A 16,466-nucleotide genomic window follows, 5' to 3' on the forward strand; every position below is an offset into this window, starting at 1 on the left:
GCCAGAAGCTGTACTTAGCCTTCCTGTAGCCTTCATATACCAGCTGAAGCTAAAAAAAGGTCTGGATGTCCTGAGGTCAAGTGCATCTGGAGGATATGATGGAGAAATAGCAGTAAGCTCTCCATCATCTATCCAGAGTTTATGATAAAGACCAAAGACCCTTTGGGGCAAGGGTTGACCTTAAAACTGCTAAACAGATGTGAACTAATGGAGTGAATTCCCACAGTGTTCACATGTCTGTTAACATCTGCATTGTGTTATCAACTGGGTAATGAGTGCCACATAACCCGCTTCAACACAGTAGGATCTTGTACCCCAGATAGACATGCTGGGAGGATGAGGATGAGGATGCACTGGGACGGGGTGTAAGGCTGGTCCTGAAATTGTATCGTCCTTCTTTTCAACTGCTGAATTGAGCCATTTATGAGTCATAGGATGTGGTCAGTACTAATCTCCGGTGACAGCTCACTTACTCAGGCCCTTACTTGACCCCCCTATGTGACAGGGGTTGTCAGGGCCCTTGGACACCGGAGCTTCCTGTGTCACCCTTCATTAGTGTCACATTTGAGCACCGCGGTGCACGGCATACAGCCCAGTCCCAACAGTATGGTGGTGTTTTCCCTCCATGCTGGCTTTGTTTATGCAAATGTCTCTATCTCTGTCTCCACATGTGTAACCTTCTGCCAGTAGCGTTAAAGACGTTTGACATCTCAACCCCAAGCACACAGTTATCAAGGGCTTTCCAAATTACCATTAGACTTCAATTGGACTTTTTAGCTGAGAATGTTCAGTGAGCTTCAGTGGAAACCTTTTCAGCACACTAAGGACCCATGTTAGATTCCAGAGCAAATGCTTGAGGCTTGTTTGCTGAGTTCAAGGTAGGTTAAGTGCACAGATCATTTAGCTGGGTTATTTATTTTATGTCAATTGAATAGATTCAATCGTACTTCATAATTGAATGCACACAGTACATTTCTTAAAAAAAGCAAGAGCAGTGCAAACTGTGGAGTTTTTTACTTTTACATTAGCATCGGTAGGGAACAATGAAATGACTTATTCACAGATGTGCTTGTAGTTTTCTTTTAAACACATTGATCTATGATAAGGAAGCATCCTAACAAAATACTTATATAATTATTAAAGAAAAAAATGAAAGGTCTTTGGCCTTTCAGATGTTGTGGAAGTGGATGCAGTGGACCAAAAACCCAGTGGATTGTGGACAGTGTAGTTCCGACTGAAGCTGGGTGTGAAAAGATGCCTTGTAGGAAAGCCAAGGACAGCTTTCAGAATGGATGATGTGAGACCTGACCTCCAAGATCTTTGTGACCAATAGCTTGGGTGTTGAACATGCTGGCAGGTGCATTTTTCTCCAGGTCACTTGTGTGTATAAAGTGTCAGTGTGATCGACACACAACACAAATGAATGTGTGACGACAAGAGGAGCAAAAAAGGTCATTGCATTCACCTTATTTGTTTTATATTTATATTCATTTTGTGTAGTGGGGTAAATATTGAATCAACAACATCAAATGAAGATCAAAACCTTTTCTGCTTCTGATAATTTCACAGCTGCTTTGGCGACCTTCAAGTTTGTACATTCCATCCATGGTGATGACCAAGGTTAGACTTCGTTCTCTGCTATTGAAAGGACAAAAACTATGTCTGCATGGAAAGGACACACAAAGCACAAAGCAACTATGTTTATTCCGTACGCAATGAAGGTCTTCTTGTGTTGAACTCTCCTTCTAAACATCTTCGCCTGGAGGCAATTCAGAGATCAGGCACATCCAGAGGGGTTGTTTCACTTCAGGATTAACCATAGTCAATCATTAAAATTAACTTTTGTGAATGGGACCCCTGGGATTCCAGCCATGCTCTGCTCTCCATGTTTGGCTCCCTGCTATCCTCTCTCCCTCACACTCCCCTGATCCTTTCAGTGGGACCAACCCTGCAGGTGGGTACCCAGCCAAAGCAAGATTTTCTGCCTCCCGCACAACAGCAAAAGCGATAAAGAGACATAGAGAACGAGTGTGTGTATCCTGTGGCACCTCGTGAATAAGACAGCTTGGCCCACTCGTCGAAGGCAGACATCTCAGCAGCAGCAACACAGTGTCACACAAAGATCTGATCCAGTCAAGAGATGTTCCTGGCAAAACAGCCTGATGTTTACAACAATTCTTTAATCTTGTGACATGTGTCTGTTATGTATGTCCCACAGATTTAAAAAGCATTAGACTAGAGACCCCTGGGAGGGCCTGACCCAGAGAACATTTTATTAAATAACAAGGGGGTCAGATGGCTGAGCGGTTAGGGAGTCGGGCTATTAATCAGAAGGTTGTTGGTTCGATTCCCGGCTGTGCCAAATTAGGTTGTGTCCTTGGGCAAGGCACTTCACCCTACTTGTCTCAGGGAGAATGTCCCTGTACTTACTGTAAGTCACTCTGGATAAGAGCGTCTGCTAAATGACTAAATGTAAAATGACACAATGTCCACTACTCCCCAAGATCCACTATGTAGTTCAAACCACAGAACCTGGTGCACAAGCAAAGAAATATAGTTTGTCATGTAAGGTCATCTCTAGGCCCTAGACCTTTTTGAGGTTGTAATTGCTACTGACACGCAGAGGAGCTTGTGACTTCCTGTCTGTCACGTTGTCAGACACCCCCATCCTGATGATCTCTCACACAGCCTCTACTCCAGCTCTGGGCCTGGAAGCAGGAGCAGAAATGCCTGTTCCCAAAATAAACCCTATCTTGACGTTGGTGACTCTGATGACATCCTCTCTGCCACAGTATTCATTTATTTATTTTATTAGAATGTTGTCTCAGATTTGCACAGGGTGCAAAGTTATCTACCTTCCTCTGTAACGCAAACCATTATGTACTGTATGAAGGTAATGACTAATTTGATAATAGCTCAGAAACACATTACTGATGGATAAAATAGTAAGGATACAGTGGCTACTCAAGACAAAGTTTTAAATATTCACATGATGAAATCAATTCATATCATATTTATAGTAGACATCTGCATGAAAGTCACTTGAGGCCATAGAACCTGTACAGCCTTGGCCCACTGGCTTTCCTTATCACGATAGTAGTTTGATAATGTTGGCCCTTGACCTATGGAAGTGTTGGCCCCTGTGTTTCCTCACCTCTGTGTCCTTACTATGGCTTAGAGTTCTGGCGTAAAGCCACAGCTGCTGCAGATGGCAGATTAAATCACTGCTGTAATACGAGGAGGGCAGCAAAAACCATCCATCCTGAAACTTTACACTGACACCAGGATGGAATGTTACTTTGAGTATGTAGTAAATGAGTAGATTCCAGTTCTGCCAGAGCTTTGCTCTTCAATACTGTGTTTTGGTGTCTTGTGCATGTCTTGAAATGTGCAATGATGGAGGGATAGGGGCCAAGAAATGTCAGCTCCTGGCGTTCTGGCAGCCTCGACATTGATTCAATACAGTCCTGAAGTCACTGCCCTACCCCATTGAAGCTGCGGTCAGATTAGGCTTCTTGTGTGACTGAGGTACCTGTGTTACTCTAGCCCTAGGCTATTCACTGGTACACTTACCCTTCCCTTATGGTCTGAGGGTTTATTTTAGTGATTAGAAATATTTGTTTCTAATGTTTCATTCTTAAAAACAAAAAATTGGAAAACAAAGAAATAAAGGGGTGATGTTATAAGTAACTGTCATACATGGCTGCACTGGACAATGCGTATCTGTATTCAAAGACCTGACCTTGGTAAACTAAAGGTGAAATTATAGGATAGAAACCGGTATTTCTCTCCAGTTAGCGCCAATGGTATTTTTCATGAGAGTGCCAAGACATTAATTTTTTTGTACAGAGATCAAATTACACGTTTGACCATTTTTCCGTTGAAGCGTTACTTTTTGGGCTGGAGATAGACAGCATTAAGCTTGTGTAAAAATGAAAAGACTTCTCTGCATGCTGAATTCAGAGGGATCCGGTTTACCTTGGGCAATCTTTTTTTTCCTCTGGCGAAGGTGGTGCGAATGACTCATTGAGACTTTGAATGGCAGGCAGGGTTTATAAACCTCTCTCTGTCCTCAACACATGAGTTTGGAGGCCACTTATCGCTGAAACTACCTCTAGCATATTAAGACAGACATAGAGTATGCACAGAAGAACATCTATTGCCTTGAAGGAAATAAGAACTTAAGGACAGATCTTCACTATGAGGTCCATTTTCTCCCTGCTCTTCTGCCTATTGTTGGTGTCCAATGGATCCTCAGCAGTCATCACAGGGGTATGTGGAATATCACTTCAAATTCAGTGTTATAGAAGGAAAGAAATCTAGGGAAGACGCTTGTCTATCAGACCGACAATGAACAAAACCAACAAAACCAAAAAGTATTGATATCCGTAAATTAGTTTTTTTCATTACATTTATGTCATACTATATTTAGTTCTAATTGAGCTTGCCATTGGCACATTGGTGATGTTAGAAATATTTAGCATACTGTATTCTAATTCATGTACAGTATGTTGTCTTTGAATGACAATATTCCCATTTAACTCGTTTTTAACAATTGTTTTGCACTTAGATGAGTTAATATCCAAAGGAATAGCCTCACGTGAAACTGAGAGCAGAGTACTTAATAAGAAGTGCTTAATCTCAATAATATTGACATTAATGGATCGCCTGGTACTGACACTAAAATTATACATAGTTAGAAATAAACTTTTTTAAATTGTATTAGCAACTGCCATTAATAGTGAATCCACTGTCATATTTAATCAACTTTCCTGTCCCTCTTTTCATCATTTCATTCAGGATGAGAAAACTCCCTCAAGTCTTTCACATCCTCCTCTGTAATTTCCTGATACCAGATTTAGAAACATCATGATACCATCTTAAGTGATCATTAGCAATGTGAATCAATCAACGTGTGTGTGTATGTCTGTGTCCATAGGCCTGTATGATAGACGCTCAGTGTGGTGGAGGGAGTTGTTGTGCCGTTAGTCTGTGGATCCGGAGCCTGCGTATGTGTGCTCCCATGGGACAGGAGGGGGACATATGTCACCCCATGAGTCACAAGGTGGGTCTGTTATCTGCACAGTAAGTCCTTCATGACTGCATTCTTTCTGAGAGCTTATAAGTCTCTCTCAGCTATTCCATACAAACATGGGGATGTGGGGAGTTCTCAGTCTGTATGTGTCTATTTAAGACTGTTGGTCTTCATTTTCAGGTTCCATACTTTGGCAAAAGAGTACATCATACCTGTCCTTGTCTGCCTTATCTAGCATGCATTACAACAGCGGAGGGTAAATCCAGATGTCTTTCACCATACCTGTACCAAGATGTATTAATACCTCTGAGCAGAATCAACTCTGCAGATACATTTTGATGATTCTGTTGTAAAGCTTAGCAGGGCAGTGCTGTTTGTTTTACATAACTTATTTAATAAAGTGTTTTTTTGTTGGACTTTGGCATTTTCTTCATTTTAAAATCATAACCATAACTACATTCTTACAGTAATAAGAATATAATGAGCAATGTAGTGTCCATTCACTTCATAATTTTTACATTAAATGAACAGTTGGATCGTCGCCTTTTTATACATTTTCTCATGCAATGTTGATGTTTGCTGTGTATAAGAATAACAGCTAGTGCGTAGAATAATATAATTTAAAGTACTGCTGCACTTGTTAGTATATAGTATATTGTGTGTTTTCCATGGACTGTATATGATCATTTCCATGTAATCCATAAAGGGTTTTCCTAGATGTTCTGTAGCAAACTGTTCTGTTTCCATTGTGTTACAGACAGTGGGTCAAAGAGTGCCACACTACAACCCTAAGTTTTTATTTGTCTAGGTTTTTAACTTACATAACAAAATATATATAATATATAAAACTATTAACAATTCTGAACATAGCTTCTGACATAAGCTGACCAACTAGCTCATCAGTTAGTATCTAACAAAGAACTGTGCTTGAACTGAACATAAAAAGGAAAAGTCAGGACAAAGAACACAGATCTCCATTCTTCTATAGGTTTAGACATCAAGCTGAAAGGACATTTTTACTACTACTGGCTATTCCAGTAGAGCTTTCCCTACAACATGAGGAAGCAGGTCTCCAGAAGCAGGACACTTGAAAATAATTCATTGTCAGGCTATATTTTATGGCAAATGTATCCAAAGATTAAAGCTAAAATTAGATTTATCCAATGGGTAAGGGGGACCAATGTTCATTGACTCACATTAATCTCATACTTTATTAATAAGGATCTGTTCTATATAACTCTGGTTAGATTCCAGACATAGCATGTATAAAGCACAGGCTCTCAACGGGAGGACCTCGGCCCCAAAGAATGTTGGCACACTCACACTGACATCATACAATGAATACAAAAATGCATTTTTAAACTTGATAAAACTTATGGTAATGGTCATTTAAGTGGTGTAACAAGGAAACCATGCAGTTGCTACATCAAGAAACTGGAAGCATCTGATGAAGAACTCAGAAGATCCTACTGTCTGTATGGAAACAAGCGACAAGTGACTCCTAATTTAAAAATGTTTTGTTGATATCAGTAGGATAGTTTGGACAACATTGGAAACAGGCTTCATCAATATAGATGTTAGGTGGGCTCCGCAACCATGTATATCTAACTACACTATCATAACAGAATCAACAACATAATGACTCAGGCTGCCACGACTTTGCCGAACAAAGGAATGTGAATAAGAAGCGTAAACATTGGATTTGGGTATTGATACCTCTACAAACATGGAGAATTGTCAATAATGACCCATAATATAATGTCAGGATTAAAACAAATATGCATCAACAATTTCTTATTTATTTATTCAGAAATACAAACAATGCAAATATCTCTTTGTAGCACTGACTCTTTGCTTTATATTGAGAATACAAAATCAGGTATATTTTACAGGGAATGTGCAAGGGGCCCAATCAACATTAAAATTTATGATGAATATGTACTTGCAAACAGATGAGATCATTGATAATTTGAAACAATTCTAAAATTGTAAAGGCCTATACAACATATTCGGTTAAAAAAGGTTCTGAAAATAGCAACAAAAAGCTTTACAGAATGTACAACGTTCTCACAAATTAACGGGACGAAATGGGCTACTAGTACGACTCAGTATGCTAAATTGGTATAATAACTGAAGAATTGCAACTTTTGCACTTGGTGCATGTGGAAAATACAAAATGTGGCCTTAAGATTGTGTAACCAGGCAAAGAAAATTGTTCTTATTAGTTTTCTGAAAACGAAACGTTCAGATGACACAGTATGGCTCCATTGGGGTTTGTGTGCGCAAACAGCACGGCAAACAGGCTCTGAGACGCATTCGCAGTTCCTTATTGAATATGAAACATAATACAGGATTTGCCCCTGCTTGAACGAACGTCATCCACACCGCAGCAGTCAGGTAGACCTGTGGGATTGTGGCACTTTTGACGAATACTCGAAGGTAGCAAGCAATGATGTAAGGGGCCCAGAGGATCAAGAACGCCAGTGTAATCATGTAATACATCTTTCCTATGCGTTTCTCCATCTTAAATTCATCTAGTACCAACAGCCTTCTATTTCCATTATGCGAGGCCTGTCTGATGCCCACCAACGTTGGTGGGGTGGGACCACGTCCAAATCCTGCAATCCAATTGGCAGCTGCTTGACCAGTCGCACCTGGCCCATGGAATGTCCAGTTTTGGCTTATTGCTGGGACCAGCTGAGCGGGTTTCATTTTGCGATGATCGTAAACGAAACAAAGCATCTTTATGTAAACAACGTGTGTTGTGCCCACGATGACTGCCAGCATCAACATGAAGCCCAGGGTGTCGTTGGCTTTCACATATCGGTGTTCGAAAATACACTGCTCCTCCTCACGGATGAATTTGTATGTGCCAACGTCAAAAACCGGAGGGAAAGCCATTGCAACCGAAAGGGTCCAAACCATGCAAATAACAGCCACACATGTCCATAAAGTCATTCGTTTGGAATAAAACCTGTGGTGTGCTATTGCCATGTATCGGGTGACACTGACGCAGAAAAGCAGAAACGCAACATGGAAACAAAAAAGAACGGACATGAAAGCAATGATCTTGCATTCTATAATACTGTATGACCAAGTGGAACCATTGTTGATAGATATCATCACAAATGGAAAACACACTGAAGAGCGTATTACATCTGCAAAGCACAAATCAAGAAGAAAATAATACGGAGCCTTGTGAAGGGAGCTGTCTTGCAGCACCAGTAGGGACAGCGCCACATTGCCTACAAGACTGATGCAAATGATGAGACCGAGCGAGGCCAGTTTCACCGCAGAGGCGGTGATGGCATAATTATGTAGCGAAGGGTTGCTTTCCCCAAACTCACTTGTATTTGCCATCTATGCAACCAAGCTATAGTCATAGGAGCGTTAATTCTGTATGTGCACATCAAGTGCACCTGATTTCTACAGTCGAAGTTTCAACGACGAATGGAAATTGACCAGATTAACATATGATGCATATTTGTTTATAACTACCTCCGGGTGAATAGCATTAAGTCTGGTAGAACCTACGTTCATTAGGCTATCCCCAGTGATATGAAACGGGAGTTAAGCGACGGAGATTTACCGTGGAAATTAATGCAATAAGGTCACCGTTTAACATTTCGTTTCTTGTTATCCGTGATTTCTCAAGTCCATTTCGAATAAGCAGTGAATTACACCCCTTGTCCGTAGTTCCATTTTCTTTTGTAAAATACACTGTTCAGCCAAAAAATCTCTAATAGGCTACATCCGTTTAAAAGTCAGACATTTTAAACACATATCTCCATTTCCACTGATGGCGAAGGTTCTCGTTCGTCTTGAGGAAGAAATAAAAATAAGACGGAGGACAGGCCGTCATGACTACTTCAGCACGCAATTAATGTAGGGTAGACTGTATAACCCGCTCAGACGAGGGGTGGTCTGAGGCATGGCGCATGAATACATCCAACCATACCCAATGACCCGTAAAAACAATGGTTACTTAGAAAAACACACATAATACTGTAGACTATAATAGAGCAACAGTATTAAGTAGCCTAATCTCAGAATCTGAGCACTGATATAATACATGTCCTCACGTTCAGCACCGGTTGTCCTCGAGCGCGTTGAAGCCTTGCTTGTGATATTCGAAGGGTTTGTACGTTCATGAAATACTGTACAGCAGGAGTAGTTTCAGTTTGTGCTCAAGCCCAAATGTGATATTATAGGCTACTAAATGGATCAGCTTTAAAGGTACAGTCACGCGTTATTTTAAAATATGCCAAATAGGTCAAATAGGCCTCTCCTGATTTCTGAGCTGTTTCATGATGTGGGGTCATCATTACTCCACTAGCCTATCAGATAAAGTTTTATGTAAGATGACCACCCCGAATTAAAACTTTACAACCAAAGTCTTTGTAAATTTTACCCCGGTGGATCTCATCCCTACACCAACACAACCTTCAAAATGTACCAGTTTTAAGTCACTGTATTCTTTGTTTTATGTTTCTTTTTTGGTATTTGTTCTTTTCGTGAGTCCCTATGGCTGTGATTATCCTGTGTAATCAAGGCACTCTTGAAATAGACACATTGGTCACATTAGATTTTTTTTATATGAACATTATTAATATAGGCTATTAAATACAAGTAAAAAAACGTTGTGCGTATATCTCAATATGCCTTCACCTATTACAGATAAAGAGACGATATTAAGACCTTAAGACATACATCCAAGTCCTTCAGGAAGTTCAAAGCATGAGCTGTGATTAAGTAATGCCCCCTGCTGGCAAGTCCCACTATTGCAGCAGAAATAGATGCATTGAACTTGGGATCCATCTCGCGCCACTTCCCATAACTGTGTGAACTTTCAAACATTCGCGATTGCATTGTGCCATTTGATTGTGGGCTTTAGGGGCGATTTGTTAAGCACAATAAGCTACTTTGAGTACGATACATCTATTTACAGTTGCTTCAAGGATGTGTGTGCGTGTCATTGTATTTCACTCGAGCCTTTAATTCTTGGCTCTTACCAGATTCTGATTGGCTTTATTAATATTGAGGACTGCACCAATGACACTTATAACAAAAGTATAACATTATTTGGACAAACCATTGACTGTTGGGACAAAGTTCCTCCTTAGGATTTAGGTTAATCTACTCTCTGACGCCGTATAGCGAGTGAGTCAGCACAGTGGTGAAAGACGAAAGAAAGTCTGGAGTGGTGACAGAGAGTGGTAGAACGATACGATAGTTGTTACTGGAGCAAACGGGTCGTTTTTCCACATTTGCTGTTCAACATAGAAAATGGCTGTTCCTGCAAGCACACATCTACAAATCAACACAGAAGCACAGAGTGGCCATTCGGTGTCTGCTGCAAATAGTATCGATATTGACGAGAAAGAGTTGGAAAATATCGCTAAGAATCAACACGAAGACGGGGCAACGTTGCCCCTACATTCCCCATGGACATTTTGGCTCGACAGGTAGTGCTGTACTCGCATAATGACTGACAAGTGTACTAAACTTACCCATACTACACTATATTTTAAATAATCTGAGAGAGGCGCAAAGTTGACATTGTGGTCGTTGTTGCTTGCCTGGCTTTGCTATGTTAGCTTGTGCTAGCTAGAAATAGGCCGGCCCATTACGTAGCATCCTATGCGGATGCTAAGCTAATGAGCTAGCATAACCTCGCACAGTCATTAGCAATCTCCTGGAAGTCCTATTCTTTTTGCAGATAGCGTGCAATGTTTGTTTGGACTTGGTTACATACGTATATCCAACTATATTTCCCTTTTTAAGATGACGTGTTGTGAGTACACTAGGCATAAACGTAGACGTTACATTGTTAGTTCTAACCATTTAGATTAACTAGCTAGGCCTTATCGAAACAATCAAAACTACAGGAAATATCAATTAAATTGTGTCACGGAAATGGCATTCAGTGACAATGTGTCAGTATTTAATTGGTTCTGGCAGGCCAGCAATATTTAACTATAGTCTGACCCACAAAAGCCCCTCATATATTTTCGAAACGAGTAGTCTGTTTTATTACGTGATGCACTGATATTTGCTCAGTGATTCACTTAAGTGATGTTCCTGGGCTGGAGTCAAATGTTTTGGTCTTCTCAACATTATACACTCACCTAGGTATTCACTTTAAAGACTGACCAACAGCTGGGTAAACATGCCTTAAATTGTGTCAAATAATGTCCATAAACCAGTACTTTCACACACTGTTCGCATGTAAAGTTTAAGAAGAAGAATCAACTTTATTGTCAAGTATGCCTACACATACAGGGAATGTGTCTTGATGACAGGAGCTTCCAGTACACATCAGCAATACATCAATAACAAATACATAGATAATAAAACATTGAAATAATCATACACATGTAGATACACACACATTCATACATAATGAAAATCTGTGTCCTGTTATGTACAGTGCAAACTGTACAGACCAAACCGATTAAAACCACCCAACAAACAACATTGTACAGTCTCGAGACTACTTCCATCTTGATATGCTCACTCAATCATCCTCTTGCTCTTGTCAGCTAGTCAGTTGTGTAAGCTGAATGTGGAAGAAAAAAACAAATGAACCTTCAAGCTGCAAATGCACGTAAACTGCATTATCCAACACCAAATCACTACCAACCATCTGACCAATCTTTTGTCTGAACTCACCTTTCAGGTCGTTACCAGGGACAACAGCAGCAGAATGCGAGTCTAATCTGAAAAAAATATACACTGTAGAAACTGTGCAAGTGAGTTAATATTGTGTACATACTGTGGACAATTCTTAGTCTTTGAATACACTTTTGACTCTGCAAGTGATAATAGGGGATAGAACTGTGACTCCCAGACCACTGCTAATTACTTTACTCTCTTACTACTTTATTTGTGTGGGAATAGAGTTTCTGGAGTGTGTACAACAACATCCCCTCTGTAACAGCCCTGCCCCTTCGATGTAGCTATCACCTGATGCGAGGGGAGAGGAGACCCCTATGGTATGTTTCATTAAACAAGGAATACACTTTTTGGTCTCATATAGCCTGAACATGCTGATTTTTATTTATTTATTAAGTTTTCATTTTGTAGCCTCCCATAATCTGAGTTGATGTGTGATTTCGATGACCAACTAAAATACTTTAAACTGCAATTAACTGCAACACATTTAAACAGGAAACGTTGATGGCATTACTTGCATTACATTTTTGCATAGTTACTGTCATATCTCATTCTTCCCAACAGGGAAGAAGAAAGTAATGCCAAAGGAGGAGTATGGAAGATGAAGATACCAAAAGACAGCACTGTATCTTGTTTAACTCTACCCAATACTCACTGTTTAAACACTTGTCAGCAATCTTTTGTTTTGCATATCTTCAGTTGTTCAGTGCAATTGACCAGACATTCCATGTTTTTCAGTCCTCAGTTTGGAAGGAGCTGTTACTTGCTACAATTGGAGAGCAGTTTGCAGATTACTGTGCCTCAGGTAAATCTCAAAACAAAGAATAACACTATTATGAGCAGAAGCTAGAGGGCAGTCTCGATCTATTTATCCTTGCTCAACAATTATAGCTGCAATAGCTAACATTTTTTAATAAATTCAAATATGAGATTAGTGCCCAAGTTCTTGTCTGAACACGTATACTTTCCTCCAACAAGAGTTTGACAGTGGTTTTACAAAATAAGCCAAGGAGAAATGCTTGCCTTGCTCAAAGCGTTTGGCTGGAACAGGATTGTTGGACTATAACTGCCTGGAAAGTAGTGGTATGCTTCAACAATTATAAATTGATATTCCACTGGCACTGAGCTGTCTGTGTTGCCAAACAACTCTGAGTGCCTCATTAGCTAATGCAACGTGTAAAGGGGAAAATTATTATTTGTATTTGCTGAATTAGTCTTACCTATTGTAGGCTTACCTTTAACAGATGAATACAATCTTTCAGAAGTGTAAAGCAGTATCTCATCCATCCCTTTTTGTCTTGTGATAACTTGTTTCACTCAGAGTTTAGTTCACTTACCCAGGTGCCAAATTAGAAATAACATTCCAGTTCAGCACAGGAATTAATTATGACAAATTTAAAAATATTATTCATCAATATCAGGCAAGTCTGGGAATTTGACTTTATTCCCACTGACCTGCAAAAGATAACCCCTTGTTGAAAATGATCATGCCAGGTCACTTTTACTGTCCCTCATATATTAGCTAATAATAATGATGTTGCTGATCATCACAGTAACATTTCTGTAAGAACTTGAGCAACAATATTTTGTTAACTCTACCATAAACCAGTTCTTTTTTTTTCTTTTGAAACCAATTATTATTATATAACCCCCTTTCAAGCTACACTTGTGTAGTACCATGTTACTACAAATGTTAGTGCTTCACTCTGTAGGAAGCTGTTCTCTTGAGTCAAATACTGTCTTGAATTTCCTTATTTTGGTAACAGATGATGAGGTTGTTGGCGTCAGTGTTAGTGTTCGTGATCGAGAGGATGTCGTTCAAGTCTGGAATGGGAATGCTTCTCTTGCTAGTGAAGCAAATATTTTGGGCAAAGTCTATGAACTACTTCCTAACATCACTTTTAAAGCAGTGTTTTATAAATGTAAGTATACTTTTTTCCTAAATTGCAGACATACAGTTCTATGTAATAGGCATATTTTTTATTTCTGATTCTGTATGAAAATGTAATTATTAATAGGCACTAAGTGTATATATACATTGAATGTGGGTTTTCAACTTCCAGCTCACAGGGAACATCATGCCTTTGAAGGAGGACGTTCAAGACAGTAGCTCCTTATGCACCTGATGCACTTTTTGTTGTCAGAGCTCAGTTCTGGCCTGGGCATAATACAATGCCCACAACTCAAGATTATCACCCAGCATATTTTGCAAACCTTATTGATATATTTTTGATGGAATTAACTGGTTGAGTTTCCAGTCTGATGCCTTTAATCCGTTTTTTATGTAAATGAACTCTTGAATCAGACTATTCCTCAGAGATTGTATTTTTAATGCATTTCCTTTCATTTTTTGGAAAGATACCACAATCCCATTGTACTGAAGGAACATATACAGAAAGACAAGAACATTCAGATATGTCACTCATAGGGGCACCATGAGACACTTTAAGGAACTCTGGCTCTATATCAGCTCCTAGTGAAGCAGTAGTTCTGCTTTCTTTGTATATGTTCTTGACTGCGCTGCACTGTCACTGCCATACTGTCCGCACAGCAAGTCATACATCTCTTCTCACATTCACTGAAATTGATAGTCTGTAGAAATGGCACATCAAATTATACAGGCTCATCTTTCCCCTTGTTGGTCCATCAAGAAATGTAACTCATTTCATACAAGACTATTCTTTTATCTTTGTTGTAATTTTTCATAGTTTGATCCAAAGTGCCAAAATAACCTGTTGGGCACACTTACAAAGAACACACTGCACATCATTTTATCTTATTTTATCTTATTACAAGTATACATAGTGGTCAACAATGCCATAGGCACTAACTGTATTAATGTGTTCAGCACCATCCAATGTATATCTTTTTAAAATTACCTTCTATGGAATAATGTCTGCAATAAGCTCACCGTGTTAGATTTAAAGTCACTTTACAATGTTTTGAATTCAGTCAAAAGTAAATATTATGAAAAATAATTATTTTGTACCTCACCTCTGCTTTTATGCTCCTGTAATGAAACTTTCTGGATTGTTTATAGATGTAAATCTTTGTTGCTAGACCAAAGACAATAGTTTCCCCTGGAACAAAAGTTTAGTTAGCCTAATACTCTAAATCAACTGCTAATTGTGCTATTGACAGCTTCTTGTAGAAAGATGTAATAATGCTTCACTTGATCAAGGGGTTTCTCATCTATACAAGGTTCAGTATGCACCATACCACAACTATACCTTCATTTTGTCTTTGTGTGGGGGGGGAGTTTGTACCTGCATTTTCTTTTCTCCAAATCCAATGCACCAAGAATGTGAAGAATAATTTCAGTTGTGTGTTATAAGCACAGTTTTAAGGGTTTAAGGGTCATATTTAATGTGGAAGATGTGTAGCTCTTTTAGGTAGCTAACCTATAGTTTGTCTAATTACTTTAAGGTTCTTTAAGTGAGGGATATCGTTTTTTTTTTTTTTTACGTGCCTTATCTGTACAGGTTTTCAACTCTAGAATGTTCTCTCTAAATGTATGCAATATTTCTTAATGTTTGTCAGATACCAATTATTTGACTTTTTATGTTGAAAAAATAAAATGACCCATTTGAGATTAACTATTAAAGCTTTGTTATTGAACTTTGGTAAGATTTTAATCATTACTTTTCAGTTGACTAACTTTTTTGTTCCATGTCTGCCACCCACTGAATTGTTGTCTTTCTTTTCAGCTAAGTTTTTTTCTACATTTGAGGTAGAACCGAGTTGGGACACGTGTTGATTGGGGATGTAATAACAAAATTATCGGACCAAAGTGAAGAACCTAAGTATAGAACTATAAAGTGATATTTCCAGCCTTCTCTCTCCTGAATTCACACTTTAACAGTATGTGAGTGATCCGTTGTCGTCATTCAAATTATTTGTCACAGCTACTTGTTTTAGTGCATTACCTTGCTGACAAACAGTATATACAGTATACAGACAGTAAATATATCCTCTTATGTCATCTGTGAAATAGATTTTATTGTTCCTTCCATGTGCTCCATAGTCTAACATTCTATGAAAACCACGTCCTTTGTAAAATTAGAGCATATTTCTTTAATTTGCTTAATTACCTAATTAACAGAAAGTTAATTACTTTGTTGTTTGCAAGTGTGTATATGGAAAGTGTTACATAACTGATAGTGATCGTTAATTAATTTGTTTTTAAAGGGACAGGCTGTAAAAGCTCATATGCAGCTCATACACTAGCAAACAAATCAGAGAAACTATTTAAACTAAAACACTTAAGTCTCCTTTGTGCTAAAAATACATGAGCTCAGAACACACGGATACAGATTAGTCACTAACAAATAGGTGACACTGTTTGTTGGATTGCATTTATGAAACAACATGCAAAATAATTGAAAATTGATTTAGACAATGATAAACAACTGATTATTGCTCAGTGGTCTTTAAAATTTCATACAGATTGTATAGTGTACTGTAAAAATGTGCACAACAATACAGATTCCTAAAAAATAGAACAGTTTCACAAAATCCCTACATACTACTGTATGCATGCATGAGTGTATTCCTATGCTGCAAAATAACAAAGGGGAAATGAACATATAGTGGTAATGCTATATTGTGATGGATGTTTCTCCTATACCCAGGAGCTGCTTGTTATATTAACCATACCCAATAAGAGTTAAAGATATGCCCTAAACCTTCCAAACATTGCTATGCCTATGAGTCTGGAATCTGTCAGCATCACTATCTGTATACTTTTTTCCATCTA

The 16,466-nt window shown here is 38.8% G+C and overlaps 3 protein-coding genes across 5 annotated transcripts; 2 read left to right on the top strand and 1 right to left on the bottom strand.

Annotated features, from left to right (window-relative positions):
• The first annotated feature begins 4,104 nt into the window (after positions 1–4,104).
• On the top strand, positions 4,105–5,374 carry prok2 (prokineticin 2). Its single transcript, XM_047026619.1, has 3 exons — positions 4,105–4,272; positions 4,940–5,065; positions 5,216–5,374. Exons 1-3 carry the CDS (start codon positions 4,201–4,203, stop codon positions 5,372–5,374), a joined length of 357 nt encoding a protein of 118 aa, XP_046882575.1. The 5' UTR covers positions 4,105–4,200.
• Positions 5,375–6,798: 1,424 nt separating this feature from the next.
• On the bottom strand, positions 6,799–9,209 carry gpr27 (G protein-coupled receptor 27). Its single transcript, XM_047025259.1, has one exon. The coding sequence runs from the start codon at positions 8,393–8,395 to the stop codon at positions 7,280–7,282; it is 1,116 nt and encodes a 371-aa protein (XP_046881215.1). The 5' UTR covers positions 8,396–9,209; the 3' UTR covers positions 6,799–7,279.
• Positions 9,210–9,921: 712 nt separating this feature from the next.
• LOC124471706 (eukaryotic translation initiation factor 4E type 3-like) lies at positions 9,922–15,306 on the top strand. 3 transcript variants are annotated; one of them, XM_047026289.1, is made up of 7 exons: positions 10,073–10,500; positions 11,715–11,787; positions 11,936–12,030; positions 12,275–12,335; positions 12,449–12,515; positions 13,480–13,632; positions 13,774–15,306. In XM_047026289.1, exons 1-7 carry the CDS (start codon positions 10,322–10,324, stop codon positions 13,818–13,820), a joined length of 675 nt encoding a protein of 224 aa, XP_046882245.1. In that variant the 5' UTR covers positions 10,073–10,321; the 3' UTR covers positions 13,821–15,306. The 3 variants fall into 3 exon arrangements, with proteins under 3 accessions (XP_046882243.1, XP_046882245.1, XP_046882244.1); XM_047026288.1 differs by having other exon boundaries at positions 10,076–10,500; positions 13,477–13,632; XM_047026287.1 differs by having other exon boundaries at positions 9,922–10,500; positions 12,275–12,515; positions 13,477–13,632.
• Positions 15,307–16,466: the final 1,160 nt, after the last annotated feature.

This window comes from Hypomesus transpacificus, chromosome 9 (assembly GCF_021917145.1).
Source record: "Hypomesus transpacificus isolate Combined female chromosome 9, fHypTra1, whole genome shotgun sequence".
NCBI lineage: Eukaryota > Metazoa > Chordata > Actinopteri > Osmeriformes > Osmeridae > Hypomesus > Hypomesus transpacificus.

Excerpts from the sequence above, each read along its gene's own strand:
- prok2 (XM_047026619.1), top strand. The coding sequence starts at position 4,201 with ATGAGGTCCATTTTCTCCCTGCTCTTCTGCCTATTGTTGGTGTCCAAT. Across the intron at positions 4,273-4,939 it reads CCTCAGCAGTCATCACAGGG|GCCTGTATGATAGACGCTCA; the intron begins GTATGTGGAATA and ends CTGTGTCCATAG. Across the intron at positions 5,066-5,215 it reads GTCACCCCATGAGTCACAAG|GTTCCATACTTTGGCAAAAG; the intron begins GTGGGTCTGTTA and ends CTTCATTTTCAG.
- gpr27 (XM_047025259.1), bottom strand. The coding sequence starts at position 8,395 with ATGGCAAATACAAGTGAGTTTGGGGAAAGCAACCCTTCGCTACATAAT.
- LOC124471706 (XM_047026287.1), top strand. The coding sequence starts at position 10,322 with ATGGCTGTTCCTGCAAGCACACATCTACAAATCAACACAGAAGCACAG. Across the intron at positions 11,788-11,935 it reads ACACTGTAGAAACTGTGCAA|AGTTTCTGGAGTGTGTACAA; the intron begins GTGAGTTAATAT and ends GTGTGGGAATAG. Across the intron at positions 12,516-13,476 it reads TGCAGATTACTGTGCCTCAG|ATGATGAGGTTGTTGGCGTC; the intron begins GTAAATCTCAAA and ends TTTTGGTAACAG.